Source organism: Lotus japonicus, chromosome 6 (assembly GCF_012489685.1).
Source record: "Lotus japonicus ecotype B-129 chromosome 6, LjGifu_v1.2".
NCBI lineage: Eukaryota > Viridiplantae > Streptophyta > Magnoliopsida > Fabales > Fabaceae > Lotus > Lotus japonicus.
This window is the reverse complement of record NC_080046.1, coordinates 61,642,182-61,657,407: the sequence shown is the minus strand read 5'-3', so window position 1 is coordinate 61,657,407 and position 15,226 is coordinate 61,642,182. Positions and strand designations below refer to the sequence as shown.

General features: G+C 39.5%; 2 protein-coding genes across 2 annotated transcripts; both read left to right on the top strand.

Annotated features, from left to right (window-relative positions):
- The first annotated feature begins 2,496 nt into the window (after window positions 1-2,496).
- LOC130723270 (uncharacterized) lies at window positions 2,497-5,419 on the top strand. The gene is made up of 2 exons (XM_057574254.1): window positions 2,497-5,152; window positions 5,338-5,419. Exon 1 carries the CDS (start codon window positions 3,083-3,085, stop codon window positions 4,892-4,894), a length of 1,812 nt encoding a protein of 603 aa, XP_057430237.1. The 5' UTR covers window positions 2,497-3,082; the 3' UTR covers window positions 4,895-5,152; window positions 5,338-5,419.
- A 1,051-nt stretch (window positions 5,420-6,470) lies between these two features.
- LOC130725733 (F-box/kelch-repeat protein At3g23880-like) lies at window positions 6,471-7,649 on the top strand. Its single transcript, XM_057576935.1, has one exon. It carries the CDS (start codon window positions 6,471-6,473, stop codon window positions 7,647-7,649), a length of 1,179 nt encoding a protein of 392 aa, XP_057432918.1.
- Window positions 7,650-15,226: the final 7,577 nt, after the last annotated feature.

Here is a 15,226-nt window from a genome sequence, read left to right as displayed (position 1 = left end):
TCAATCTGCATAAGTCATATATGCACGCAGAATCCACAGGCCCGTCGATCACATGCCTACTTTTGTTAATTACTTTGCAGCTGCTAGTTAACATTTGCATTTGGATCAATAAATATGGATATGTAATTATGTATATGCCTATCAGAACCATTTATCCAAAAAAAACTTAAGATGTTAGTTTTATTTTTTTGAAAGTAAGATGTTAGGTCATTTGACCAAAACAAAAAGGTAGATACCACATCACATACCTATTTTTATTTGACAAAAAAAACATACCTATTTTTAGTTTTTTTTTATAGGCAATGAATAATATATTGAAAAAAAGTACAAATGGTATTTCAATCTAATACAAGTGGAGAAAAAAGAGAAGAAAACAAGCTAAGTAAAGTAGCGATACAATGACAACACAGTCTCAAGCTAACATACCTATTTTTAGTGACAACTACCTCATTTATAAATCGAGTAAATTCTCTTGGATAAATGTGTTCGTTCTCATTATGGTTGAGCTATTTGCACATAAATTTTCCAACTGCAGTATTCATTATTTCATGTTTAATTTCACAATAAACGATTCACTTGATGGACATCACTCATTTTTGTTCATTCATTCTCTTTTATTAAACTTTGTTATTCACTATCTTAACTTGAGCGTTATTCAATATCTGAACTACCGAGAATTCATATTGTTCCGTTGTGATCTCAATCACATTCTCCACCCTCTACCACCAAATATTTGATGAGAGTCACATCTTTTCTTTAATTGTGGAATCACAGTGTTTCATTTTGGCTTTTATGTTTTCTTTCTTTCTAATCTAAATCCACGTCCAATCAAAGTGTAAATATTAGGTGGTCACATTCACACTGCACCGTCTAACATCACCGACGATGACACGCTGTAGCCTCTCAAATCATAACATGTGGTGGTGCTCTGCATCGTACGCGCAATATTCCATTCCACTTACTTTGCTTGGATGTCGGTCTTTCACATGATTAGCTAGGCAATTCAATATTTTCAAAATAAATGTAACTAAATTAATATTTTTTTACATTAAGATAAATTGTCACCGCCAGACATTGATCATTGAATTTCCCCCGACCTAATTTACATATCATCTAGTTCTTATCACTTAAGGACACAACTAAATTAATTTAAACACTTTAACAACTAATTTCTTTTTGGTACATTTTATTCTTTTTCATGTTTTCAATTATTAACAACAGAATTTTCAAAAAAAAAAAAACAGAACTGTACCAAACAAAATTATTAAGAACAGAATCTAAAAAATTAAAATCTTAAAAAAAAAGCTACTTTGACTAAGAAAAGCAAATATATATTTTCATCTAGTGTCTTTTATTATCAGATGTGTTTTTTATGATGTTTAATGTAATTTATCAAAAGTGTTTTTTTTTTTGTTTAATGTAGTTTTATAAAAAAAAATCGCCGTTTTACCTTAAAAAATAAGTAACAGTTCAAAACACACTTTTGTATTATTTTTTAGCTTCTTTTACCGAATCACTACAAATAAATCACTTCATATGTAAATATTAAAATTATTTTACAAAGATCTACACCAAAGAACTTCAATATTGTGTTATGTTTTGAGGTTATAAACCAGAAACCACGAACATATTTAAGCTATTATTTTAGTATGTTTTTCCTTCCACCGATCAATTTAGCTCATAATTGGCACTTTTTTTTAAGATACTCTTCACAATTGGTATATTTTTCAAAAATGACAAAAAAATGTCTCTCAAATCAATAAAAATTTTAAAAATATATAAACCTTGTAAAAATGAACAAAGCATAAAGAATGTGCGTAACATTTAAAACAAAAAAAATGTTGCTAACATATTTCTTATATTTATAGAACAAAGATATATTTGTTCCAAAATAAAAAACAGATATATGGTTGTCAAAAGACAAAACATCCATGTGAGCATGCTCAACACGATGACAAAAAAATTGTTAATCACATTGACTAGTTGGTATTATTCGGCGGAATTATCAAAGAAAGTTGAGGCAAACAACACAAAAAGTACATTGGACGAAAATTAGCATCAGGTTTGAAATAATAATGAAAAAGACACAGCTATTAGCAAATCAAATTTAGAAAAATATTTCCCCAACAGGCTTCATGTTTCGAGTTCAACTCTTATTTTCTACAAGTCGAGGTTCAAATTCTCTTGGTGTCAATGAAATCCTAGTTGGTCGACAACAATCCTCAAGGAAATTCCTCTGCACTCCTATCTAGAAGTGAGCATCTGCTAGCCTCTTCAACATCCACTGCCTCGTCCGGTAGTCTGCTTTCTCTCCGTTATACTATTTTCTTTTATAAAAAATATTCCAGCTAATTATTTTTTTTATAGAAAAGAAACAGCTAATAACTTGTTTTTGAAACTCAATCATTAATTTTATCAAAATCTTATTTTCCTTAAATTCAGCATGTCAAGTCCCTCCTCATCATGGGAAGTTGGGTTTGGAGCCCCACCCCTTACGCTTTGCACCCCACTAAAATAGATACGGAATTTAAATTTCCGTATCAATACAGAAAATAAAATTCCGTATCTGTTTTAGTATATAATGAGTGGTTGAAAATGTGACACGCATGCTTAAATACAGTACGGAATTTTAAGTTCCGTATTCAATATGGAGAATACGGAACTTTAAATTCCGTATTTGATAAAGTGGGGTGCCAAGCCCCATAGGTGGGGTGCCAAACCCAACTCCCCTCATCATGTGTTCAATTCTGAGAGTTAAAGTTACCATAACCAAGGTTAGTGATTCTGCAACTTCTGTGCCACCACTCAACTGTCTCTGAAATGGGTCACATGCCATTAAAACCCACCTTCACCTTGTGAGAGAGAGAGAACCCAAGTCCCAGAGTTTCATTTTTATTTTATTTTTCCCTTCTCTTTCTCGAGAAAATCCACCTTTTTCTATGCTTTGAAGGTACTCTTTTGGAGTGTTGTAGTTAAAGTTACCAACGTTGCTGTGTTGGGTAACTTTGGCATTTTGGGATATCATAGCTTTGATTTGTTTGTTGCTGTTCTTCTGTTGTGGTGGTGATTTTGGAAGTTTCTCATGATGCCAGAAAAGGTGGAGAAAAACAAGCCTTTTTGGTCTAATCCAATACTCAATTGGCGTGTTGGGTTGCTCACAGTTCTTGTTTTGGTTGGCATGTTCGTGATTTGGAGTGTTGATGGCTGCACTGTTAGCAACTTCATTGATGCTTGGAGGTACCATCAAGATTCTTTTTCTCTAAGGTCTCATTCTCCTAATGTGTCTCATTCACATCAAAATATCAGTTTTATTCCCCCTTATAGTCCTGTTAGTTTGAATCAAAACCAAACCAATACTACAAACTTTGATTCCTACAGTGAAACAGTTTCTGCTGTGAAATCTAGTTTATCTGATAAGCTTGAGAAAACTCCAGTTAGAGCTGAAGTTCTGGGGCATTCAACTTGGCTTTCAACTGAATTAGAGCCCAATTTTACTTCAAATCTTCTAGCTAGATGGTTAGCTCGTGGAGGAGAACCTTGTAAAGATTCTAAGACTGTGAAAATTTCAATTCCTGGGTTGGATAATGATGGGAAAATGATTGAGCTTTCAGCTGGAGATTTGCATGAGTTTAGTTTTCAAGCATTGGATGATTTAGGGAAGCCTCGCTGTTTAGGTGGGGATTACTTTGAGACTGATCTTTCAGGTGAATCATGGAAATCTAGGCCTTTGGTGAAGGATTTCAGTAATGGTTCTTACTCCATTTCACTGCAGGTCCATCCTGATTTTAATGGGGTGTACAATCTCACTGTAATTTTACTTTATAGACACTTTGAGGGTCTGAAATTCACTCCATGGAAATTTGTTTATGATAGATTGCTTTGCAATGTTCAAATCAGATTCTACAAAAGCACTGCTCGGTTACCGGAACTAGAGACTTGCAAAGCTTCTGATTTTGGCAAGGATGTTTGGTGTGGAAGGTGGACAAGGCATGGGAAAAATGATGATTGCCAGATAGGTAATGATGGTAGGTATAGATGCTTAGCACCTGATTTTCCTTGCAAAGCTCCATGGTGTGATGGTTCCTTGGGAATTCTAGAGAGTAATGGTTGGGTTTACTCAGCACATTGCTCATTCAAGATGTATTCAGCAGAGTCTGCTTGGAAGTGCTTGAAAAATAGGTGGATTTTCTTCTGGGGTGATTCAAATCATGTTGACACGATACGCAACATGCTCAATTTTGTTCTAGAATTGCCAGAAATACACTCAGTCCCTAGAAGGTTCGACATGAACTTTTCTAATCCGAAGGACTCATCTCAAACAGTTAGGATTACAAGCATCTTCAATGGACATTGGAATGAAACAAAAAACTACCTAGGATTGGATTCTCTGAGAGATGAAGGGTTCCAAAATCTGTTGAGGAAGTACTTCTCAGGGGACACAATCCCAGATACCGTGATCATGAACTCGGGCTTGCACGATGGTGTTCACTGGCGTAATGTGAGAGCTTTTTCAACCGGAGCAGACTATGCAGCGTCATTCTGGAAAGATGTTATGGGAGCAGTGAGGCAAAGGGGGTTAGCATGGCCAAGAGTATTTTACAGGACCACAGTTGCAACTGGTGGATATGCGAGATCACTGGCATTTAATCCTAACAAAATGGAGGTGTTCAATGAAGTGTTCTTGGAGAAGTTGAAGGAAGCTGGGATTGTATCCGGGGTGATTGACAATTTTGACATGACATTTCCATGGCATTTTGATAACAGGTGCAATGATGGAGTTCATTATGGAAGAGCTCCTATAAAGATGAAGTGGCGAGATGGCCAAATTGGTCATCAGTATTTTGTAGATCTCATGTTAGCTCATGTTTTGCTCAATGCACTTTGTGAAAGATAGCTAATGGAATGGAAAACTTGCCTGTAAAGGAGTCTATGGGTTGAAGTATAGGCATGCTCTAGAATAATGCACAGAATTCTAGTGGTTGGAAACAGCCTCTTGCGTAAAAAGCATGGTAAGACTATGTACAATAGACTTAGTGGTCGGACCCTTCCACGGACCCGCTCATAGCGAGACTGCGAGAGCTTTGATCAACCGGGCTGCCCTTTTTATTGTGGTGGCTGGATAATGATGATTGAAGTGGCTTCCACCTTGTTGGTACTCTTTTGTTTCCATATTATATGAGTTAGATTAAGCATTGGATGAAATGAGATTAAGCATTCTTTCTTGTTCATAGATTGTAAGCTAAGTTGTTGATACAGGAGTTCAGATTCTAGATTAGCCGAGGATTTGTATTCCTTCAAATTCATTTGTCTATGTATAATTCATGTAAAATTTTACAGGGATTGCAGATATGTACTAGACCAGGTCTTTTTCCAAGAGCACTACAACTTTGGTATAAAAAAATGGGAGCAGATTATGCAATGGTTAATTAATGTGCATGTAAATGCAGCTCAGACAGATTTTCAACCATGTAGTTCCACTGGTACGCTATTCTTTTTTTTGAAAAGCGCTACTCCCTCACTTTCTTCCTTGTGCTTTTGAGAGTCAAAAATAGCCTGTAAATTTTAGCAGCAGTGTCTTTCACTAAGGGCCAATCTTGGCCTTCTTGAGGCATGCTTCAGACAGGAAGCCAATATTGCATCAATCCAGGAGCTTTGAATCCCTTTGATACTTCAACATAATCTTCTGATATTAATGTCACAATTTCTGATTGATTTGCTGGTAGGATAAGGAAAGTTCCTACTTCCTTGAAAGCATTCATGTTTTTATTCATGTTCCTATTTAAAAGAAAAAAGAAAAAGAAAAAAAAGGATAAGCTTTTACTCGGCCTAACCATATAGTATTCTAATATTGTTCATGTAATACTAAAACTCCTTCCATAAAAGCCCCTGATAATTTTCAATTACCAGTCCTAATTACTCGTGAATCTAAGTTTTTAAGTGTTGATGAAAAGCTTTTATAAATCACTTACATATGCAGTGTACTCATGAGTCATGACACTTCCATTTAAATGAATGGCACAACCATATGTCTCCTTTGTAGTCCTAGGTATCCAGCATAAGTGCTATAGAACTAGGGGGTGTCAAAGTGTGTTCAACCAACCAACCTGCAATTGCGAGACGGGACGAGCAAGACAATTACAACCCGCGAACTAGTAAAAACTTCCCCGCACAACCTGTTAGCCTGTCGGGTCAGGCCGACACCAGTGAGTCATTCCACAGGTTTCAGTTATTTTTTAAAAAATCTTAAACTCGCTTCCCTGGTCCAAAACCTCAGCCCATTTTATTAAAAATAAATCCCTGAAGTTAGAGATTGTCCAGATACATCAACACTGGTTCCTCAAACTTGCTCAGTTCCTCTCACTCATCTATTCAGCTCCCCCACCCCTCTCAGGTTAGGGTTTAACTACACCGCCGCCGGAAGCCCTCTCCTCGCAGCCCAGCCGCCGTGACAGCTCGCCGGTTAGTGACTCATGGGAGACACTGTATGCTCTGCTCTCATGAACACCCCTCTTCCACCTAAGCTGTCGCAGCAGCACCTCCCTGAAGCCCTCATTGCTGAAGTGTTATCATGGCTTCCGGTGAAAGACCTCACCCGATTCAGGTGCACGTGCAAGGGTTGGAACACCCTCATCTCTGATCCCACCTTCATCAAATTGCACCTCCGTAGATCAGCAACACGGAACCCCCACCTCTTGTTAGATTTCACCCCCTTACCTGTAAGTCGTTTACTTGAGAATTCACCGACCATGCTTGTCTATGATCGTCCCCGCCGGTTGAAGAGTAATGGATTGAAACCCTACATAGTCGTCGGTTCATGCAACGGGTTGATATGCTTGCACTGTCTTTCTTACAAAAGCCGAAAGAGCTGGCTTTGTTTCTGGAACCCGGCCCCGAGGTTAATGTGTGATAAATTAGGGTATTTTTGTACTGATAGCATGAATTTCAAGCTCACCTTTGGATATCATAATTCAACGGACACTTTTAAGGTTGTGCTTTTTGATTTTAAAAGAGCTCAGGTGAGAGTTTTCACCTTGGGTAGTAATTTGTGGAGGGACATTCAAAATTTGCCCCAGTCTACTATTCTGCACAACACTTCCAGACCAAATGGAGTGAATTTGAGTGGCACTCTTAATTGGTTGGCACTTCCTCACAATTGCCATGCTTCTTATGAACATAATAAGGATATTACTGTTGAGCAATTTATGATTATTTCGCTTGATCTGGGAACGGAGACTTACACCCAGATTCTGATGCCTCGAGGTTTTGATGAAGTGCCTTTTCTTGAGCCAAATATTGGGGTTTTGATGGATTGTCTGTGTTTTAGTCATATTTGGAAGAGAACCCACTTTGTGATATGGCAGATGAAGGAGTTCGGCGTTGAGAAGTCTTGGACTCAATTACTGAAGATTAAGTATCAGGATCTTCATATGGATCCTCATACTAGTGCCTTCGAAAATCAATATCAACTGTTTCCATTGTGCTTTTACAATGGTGACACATTGGTGTTGGCAAGTTTTGCCGGCGATCAAGCGATACTATATAATAGGAGAGACAATACATCAGAGACAACTAGATTTACAAATATAATTGGTTGGTTGACTTGGTTCCGTGCCATGGATTACGTTGAAAGCTTGGTTTCCCCTTACTGAGACTTGAGAGTAAGTTAATTTTCAACACTTTATTTGTATGAATTAATTTTAAATCACTGTTTTAAAATCCTTGTCATTTCATACGAGAATATAGTAAAACAATCATTGATCGATAAACCTGTTAATAGTTGCTTTGCAATGTCCAAATCAGATTCTTAATCCATTTTGCTGCTGCAACCTGAATTCTTGATTTTAATGGGATGTGCAATCTCACTATAATTTTACTTTATATACACTTAGAGGGTCTGAAATTCACCCCGTGGTAATTTGCTTATGATCAATTGCTTTGCAGTATTCAAATCAGATTCTACTGAAGCAATGTTCATTTACCGGAACTACAGAGTTGCAAAGCTTCTTAGTTTGGCAAGGATGTATGGTGTTGAAATGGACAAGGCATGGGGAGAATGATGATTTCCAGATAGGTAATGATGGTAGATATAGATAGCACCAGATTTTCCTTGCAAAGCTCCATGGTGTGATGGTTTCTTGGGAATTCTAGAGAGTAATGGATGGGTTTACTCAGCTCACTGCTCATTCAAGATGTATTCAGCCGAGTCTGCTGGTAGTGCTTGAAAAATAGGTGATTCAAATCATGTTGACACAATCCGCCATATGCTCAATTTTGTTTTAAATTTTCTTGAAATACACTCAGCCCTCCGAAGATTTTGTTTCAACCTTTTTGATTATTCTTAACTGAATTAATATATCGGAATGTAACGTATCAGTTACAATCTATTTTATTTAATATGTATTATGACATTAAAGTATGATTATAATGACATTTTATATATTTGTTTGCTCTTTACTTATATATAAACTGTTGGAAGTGCAAAAGGGTGGATCGGTTTTATATTATAAGAGTGGTTATGGTATAAGAGCTGAAAATAGAGAACCAAAGGGGTATGGAAAAATAGAATAAAGGAAAATATCTTTCTCTCTTTTGTTTTTTTAAGCATTGTTGTAGAGATTCCAGCACGTCTAGATTCTAAGTGTACAATACCTTGGGTGCAATTGTGTTAACCTTGGGAGCAAACCCGACACTGAATTGCATTGGAGGTCAGCCAGAACTTTTGCTTTCAAGGCAGTGGTTCGTCCACGGCGCAGCTATTTTTCTAATATTTCCAACAGATTTGACCTGAACTTTTCTAACCTGAAGGACAAGCATCTTCAATGGGTATTGGAATGAGACACAAAACCATCTAGGACTGGATTCTCTAAGAGATGAAGGGTTCCAAAATCTGTTGAGGAAATACTTCTGAGAGGACAGTGAGGTAAAGGGGGTTAGCATGGCCAAGACCCAAGAGTATTTACAGGACCATAGTTGCAACTGGTGTATGGGACTCTTATTCTTTATTGTTCATGGATTTGTAAGCTGAGTTGTTTATACATGAGTTCAGCTTCAGCATTAGCAGCAGGGGATTTGTGTTCCTTATACTCATTTTTCTATGTATAATTAATGTGAAAGTTTACAGGGTTTGTATACGGGATTCCCTTTGTATACCTGTGCTAAACATGAGGTAAGCAGAATTTATAGTCTTGTCTTGTGGTTAGGTTGAAAAAGATAGCTTTTAAACCTTATCTTGATTGAAAATTTTATTAACATAGAACATGGCCATCACTTTCCCATTTGCTTAAAACAAACCAAGATGGATTGAGAATTGATAACAAAGGTGAAACTTCAAAATGAAGGTACCGCAACTTATTTGTCAGTCACTGTTTCCATCTTTCTGGTAAGAATTTGTCTACGGCTAGATTTGATTTTTGGTATATATATAAATATAAATGCGCTTAAAGCATAGAACTTCTCTCTCATGGAGTCATGGTTATTGTGTAGTTAACTAGTTATAACAGAAAGACATTCACACCCAAATAGCTCAAGATATTGACGTTGAATTTAAAAACAGTAACTAGAAGGATAAATAAAAGTAATAATACAAAATTACAAATAAGAAATATTATATGTTTTTCGTAGAAGCAAACTGATCGTGGATGACCAAGCTACCCGGCGAGAAGGGGTAGCGGAGAGAAGCGGGGGACTGGTGAGCCGGCGAGCTGGACGTTCCCGGGAGGGGCTCCTGCAAGGGACTCCGATGCTAAAGTAAGTAGAGGTATGATGAGTAAGGAAGGTTGAGTGAAGAGAATAAGGGGGGAAAACATGATTAAAAGGTATGATATAACTAATTTGTAAATTTTAAAAGTTTATCGTGGAGAAAACATGATTAAAAGGTATAAAACCCTTCACTTTTAAAGGGGGGAAAACTGCCCTAAATTAAAAGACAAATACGAAAAAGTAGTAGTAAATATGTAATCATTACTAGTGTAATTTAGGTGTCCTCATTCGAAGGCAATCATGTTCGATCCGGGAATATCCACATCATGGTGGGGCTAACTCACTCAGTGAAGGTTTTTGCTATCCACAAGACTCAAACTCAAAACCTTACTTAAGAAGAATCAAACATGTACTACTTAAAACAATCATTCTAATTCTAACTCAAACACATCATGGTGATTTACACGTTGTGTCCTGGTATATATGGAGGATTGGCATCTGGGTTTTGGGGTGGGTTGTTAGACTTTTTGTAAACTTCCTTGAAAATTTAGTCTTGTCTCTTTATAATCGGTACTCTTTTTTCTTGCTAGGTTTTCCCAAGGGGGTTTTATCCTAATAAGGTTTTAATGAGACTGATTCTGGAGAGTCTATTTTCAAGGAGGTATTAGGTGGGGTAGTTTTGACATTGGTAGGATCTTACTATTGTTCATTTTTTCTAGCACTTTCTCCCTTCTCTCTTTGTATTGGGTTGAAGTACCCCTTGTACTTCTATTCAATATATTTCTAATTGCCTATAAAAAAATTCTAATTCACTCAAATACATTACTATAGTGAAAGAAAAAAATAAAAGAAATTGATCAATTTAATTCAATCCATAAATTTTACAAAACCAATGATTAAATTAATTTCATCATCTTGAACCAAGTAATTAAAAAGATATTGTATATATTCTTTTAATATGACATGTTGATTTTTGGATTGGAATTATGATTTGTGATAATGAAATAAATTATTTGATTAAATGAGAACAAATGAAATTGTGAAGGAAGTGAACTTTTTTTTGGTTACGGGAGGAAAAGTAACTAAAAGACAGAAAAACTAGCTAATTGCATCTAGATACAAACTATCATAAACAAAAGACGGTGGTCTCGCCCAAACTTGGATCGGTGTATCACTCTTCCCCGCCTCACGAGCTAAACAATCAGCAGTATTGTTCTTCTCCCGCTGGAAATGCAAGACACTGACGCTCTGAAACCTGGCCATCATGCTCCTAATACGAGTAATGTTATCCTTCACCCAATAAGTACTAGTGTCGCTACCAGATTGTAACATCGTCACCATGTGCAGGCAATCACTATAACACTCTAAATTGCTGATTCTTAAATCCAGGGCATGTTTCAAGCCCAACTCCAACGCTGCAATTTCTGCCAAAAAAGCACTCCCAGGCCCCGCGCTCGTAGAAATAGCGGATTGCCAGTCCCCATTACCAGCCCAAAGAATCCGTCGTAAGGCGTACAGTACCAGTAGTAATGCTAGGAGTGGAAGATGTAGCAGAGATGGAATGGTGAGCAGGTTGATGCAACATTACCTTCTTCCAAAGAGCAACATCTCGAAGGATGTTTCGCAGAATCTGATTTAGTGTCCAGTGGTTACCATCAAAGGCTCGATGATTCCGCCACCTCCACATCCACCAAAGCACAGCCACGCCCAATGTGCACTCACGGTGACGCAGCAGACCAAGAAACCAAGCATCAAACGAGATGTGATTATCCAGAGATGGTAAGGATCGGCGAAAGTGTAACCATAGGCTGCGTGAATCCGGGCACTGTCGGAAGATATGATCAACATCTTCCAGGTCCGCATCACACCTAGTACAACTAGCGTTAGCTGCTAGGTGACAATGGTTCCTCTTTGCATTCGTTGCCAGGTCCTCTTTCCCAACCAGCCATAGGAAGAAGCGGATACGTTCAGGAACTTTAAGTTTCCATATCAATCTCCAGGGTCCATGGGAATCATTAGTATGAGGGGTGAGACTATGGTATGCGGAACTAGGTGTATACCACCCATCTGGTGTGTGAATCCAACGCAGGGTATCCGCTTCTAACCTTGATGACGGAACTGAGACAGCTCGAATCTCTTCCATTACTTCTGATGGTAGAACAGTGAACAAGGAGTCCAATTGCCAAGCCCCATCTCTCCATAAATCTGAAACTTGTAGCTTAGTGTCTGTAATGTGGACAAAGGGTACTCGATCACATATTCTTCCTGTCCCAAGCCAGTTGTCATACCAAACAGAGGAGTGTCCATTCCCCAGCAGTGGTTTGAAACTTCCTCCAACATACTCTTTGGCTCTAATAATACTCCTCCAGATATACGATTCACCATTCTTACGGGTGCTGTTAAGAATGAGTTCTGATTTCAAGTATTTCTGAGCAAGAGCTTGCACCCAAGGCTTATCATGATCATGCAGCAAATTATCCACTAATTTTCCAAGCATTGCCACATTATTTTGTCGAGCACCCCTAAGACCCAAGCCTCCGTGCTCCTTCGGTTGAGTAACCTCTTGCCAAGGCACCAAATTCCAACCTCTAGAGCTGCCTCCTTTGGCCCAAATACAGCTACGAACTCTTTTATCCACCACATCACACACTGATTGCGGAAGCCAAAGAGTTTGCATAGAGTAAATAGGAATGGACGTTAACACAGATTTTGCTAAACAGAGCCTCCCCGCTCTATTTAACAATCTCGTTTTCCACGAAGCTAAGCGAGCATTGATCCTCTCGAGCATAGGTAAGAAATGATCCCTAGTAACTCTTCCTCTCAAGAGAGGGATCCCAAGATATTTTCCAAGGTTGCTGGCCCTTTGAATACCCAAAATAGTGGACAACTTTTGTTGGACAGTGTGAGTAACAGTTTTAGAGCAACACATCCTAGACTTCTCCAAATTAACCCTCATTCCAGATGCCTCACAAAAATCTCTGAGAGTATCGGCCACAACAAGCATTTGTTCCTCATTCGCTTGACAAAATAACAACACATCATCAGCAAAGAAAAGGTGAGAGATACCTATGCCCTCCTTGGCAATGTGAATGGGATGCCAAGCCTTCTCATTAACCCTCTTCTGGATTAGAAGCGCCAATCGTTCCATACAAAGGACGAAGAGATAAGGGGAAAGAGGGTCCCCTTGTCGAAGTCCTCGTTGGGGTGCAAAATACTCAAGCTTGGAGCCATTCCATAAGACAGACAAGGATGCTGACTGGACGCCCCACATGATTAGATCCACAATGGGTGGTGGAAAACCAAAGTCATGTAAAGTTGCTCGGAGGAAATCCCAACTCACACGATCATATGCTTTCTCTAAGTCCACTTTTAAAGCCACCAATCCACCCTTCCTCTTGTAGGAATGAATTGTATGCATTACTTCTTGAGCTAGAATGATGTTATCCTTGGTGCCCCGACCTGGAATGAAGCTCCCCTGAAGAGGGCCCATGAGATCATGAAGGAGGGGTCTAAACCTGTTGACTAACACCTTGGTGATGACCTTGTACGCGACGTTACACAAGCTGATCGGACGAAGATCTTTGAACCGGAGGGGATTCTCTATCTTGGGAATAGGTACAATAAGAGTTTCAAGGAGAGAGGCATCTCCTTTCCCTTGTCGGAAAGCATCAGCCACCAAACTATGAAGGTCTTGGCCCACAATGCTCCAATATTGTTTGTAGAAAAAGGCCTGAAACCCATCCGCGCCTGGAGCTTTGAAGGAATTCATACACATGATGGCTTGGCGAACCTCCTCCAAGGACACCGGACGGATGAGATCCTCTCTGTCATTCACAGAGATGGAGGGCGGTCTAATATCCATGATGTGATTCCTGCAAACCTGTGTATCAACAGAAAAAAGGTTAGTGAAAAAAGCTTGGGCTCCCTCCTTCAAAGTCTCTGGATCAGTACACCACACGTCCCCAACAAACATGCCATGGATCTTGTTCCTCTTCCGTCGTATCACTGTTTGAGTATGGAAAAATTTTGTATTGCGATCCCCAAACTTCACCCACCGTTCCCTAGACTTCTGGAACCAAGTCAACTCCTCCTGAGTTAGGATCTGCTCAAATTCCTCTTTCAACGTTTTTTCTAGTCGCAACATAGACTCTGTCTCCCTCATCTCCAATTCTCGTTGCACCCCTTGAAGTCTCCTCTCAACAAGTTTCTTTCTTCGCGTGATATTACCAAAGACATTTCTGTTGAAGGATATCGAAGCTGATCGAATGTTGTTTAGCTTTCCCACCAAAGAGGGCGGTGGCTCCTTCCAGGTATCACGAACCACAGATTCATAGGAGGGATGAGTTGCCCAAGCTGCATGAAAGCGGAACGGACGTGTTGTAGGATCCTCCACTGACAAAGTGCACCGCACTAGGACGGGACAATGGTCTGAGTAGACCCGAGCAAGATTCTCAACGTAAGCTTCTGGGAATCGGTGCCGCCAAGAGATATCCCCCATAGCCCTATCCAGGCGCTTTGCGATTGTTCGTTGGCCATTCCTCTTCCTTTCCCAAGTGTATGTGTTGCCCGTTGCACCCAAGTCGATGAATTCACACTCCTCTATCATCGATAACATGCGGAGAGCTCGAACCTGGCAGAAATCTCCACCTGATACCTCAGAGGGATAACAAATCTCATTGAAATCACCGGTAGCAAGCCATGGTCCCAAGAACTGGCTACGCAGGTTTACCAAGTGTGCCCAGAGGTCCTCTCTCAAGACAGGGTTAGGGCTAGCGTATATGGCTGACAGAATCCACGAGTTAGTGTTCAAGTTGATGGACACGGATACCACCTGCGAGTGTACATCGATCACCTGAACGGTGAAGTTTCTATCCACCGGAGCAAGCACCCAAATACCACCACTGTGCCCTACCGCTTCGGAGACACCACAAAGTTCGTACCCTGCATGGCGCCAAAATGTCGCAACTGACTCAAACTGACAATGAGTCTCAAAAATAGCAAAGAGAGACGGGTGGAAAGAACGAATTAAATCCCGAACCCTTCTTTGACCACGAGCTCCTGCTCCTCCCCGAATGTTCCAAGCTAAAATGTTAAAAGGTGTGCTATCCATAAAAACTTATAGAGCAGGGAGAGCCGAGCAGGATATATCAATTCCTGCTGAGCTGTGGTGTCCCAGAGGTCTTTTCTCCAGGGTTGAAAGGGGCAGCACCTATGGCATGGGGCGTCATTTCGTTTCCAAAACTCTGCACTTCATTTTCATTGTTGAGGAGAGAGTAGCGGTTCCCATCCTTATGTTGGAGGTTTAAGGTAGTTTGGACTCCATCCTCCAGCACGTAGACTTTTTTGTTACCAATCATTCTCACCGCCGGCAAGGCTTTCTCTTGTCTAACGGTAGAAAGTTCCATAGTGAGTGGAGAAGACATGCTTGCCCCTCCATGCAGCACTGAATTCGTGTGAGGCATGACCATTTCTTTTCTTATCCTTTTCTTTCCTTTGCTGTTCTCTCCTGAATTGTTGGCACCATTAT

Bases quoted from the DNA above. Each gene is read 5' to 3' on its own strand.
- LOC130725733 (XM_057576935.1), top strand. From the start codon at position 6,471: ATGGGAGACACTGTATGCTCTGCTCTCATGAACACCCCTCTTCCACCT.
- LOC130723270 (XM_057574254.1), top strand. From the start codon at position 3,083: ATGATGCCAGAAAAGGTGGAGAAAAACAAGCCTTTTTGGTCTAATCCA.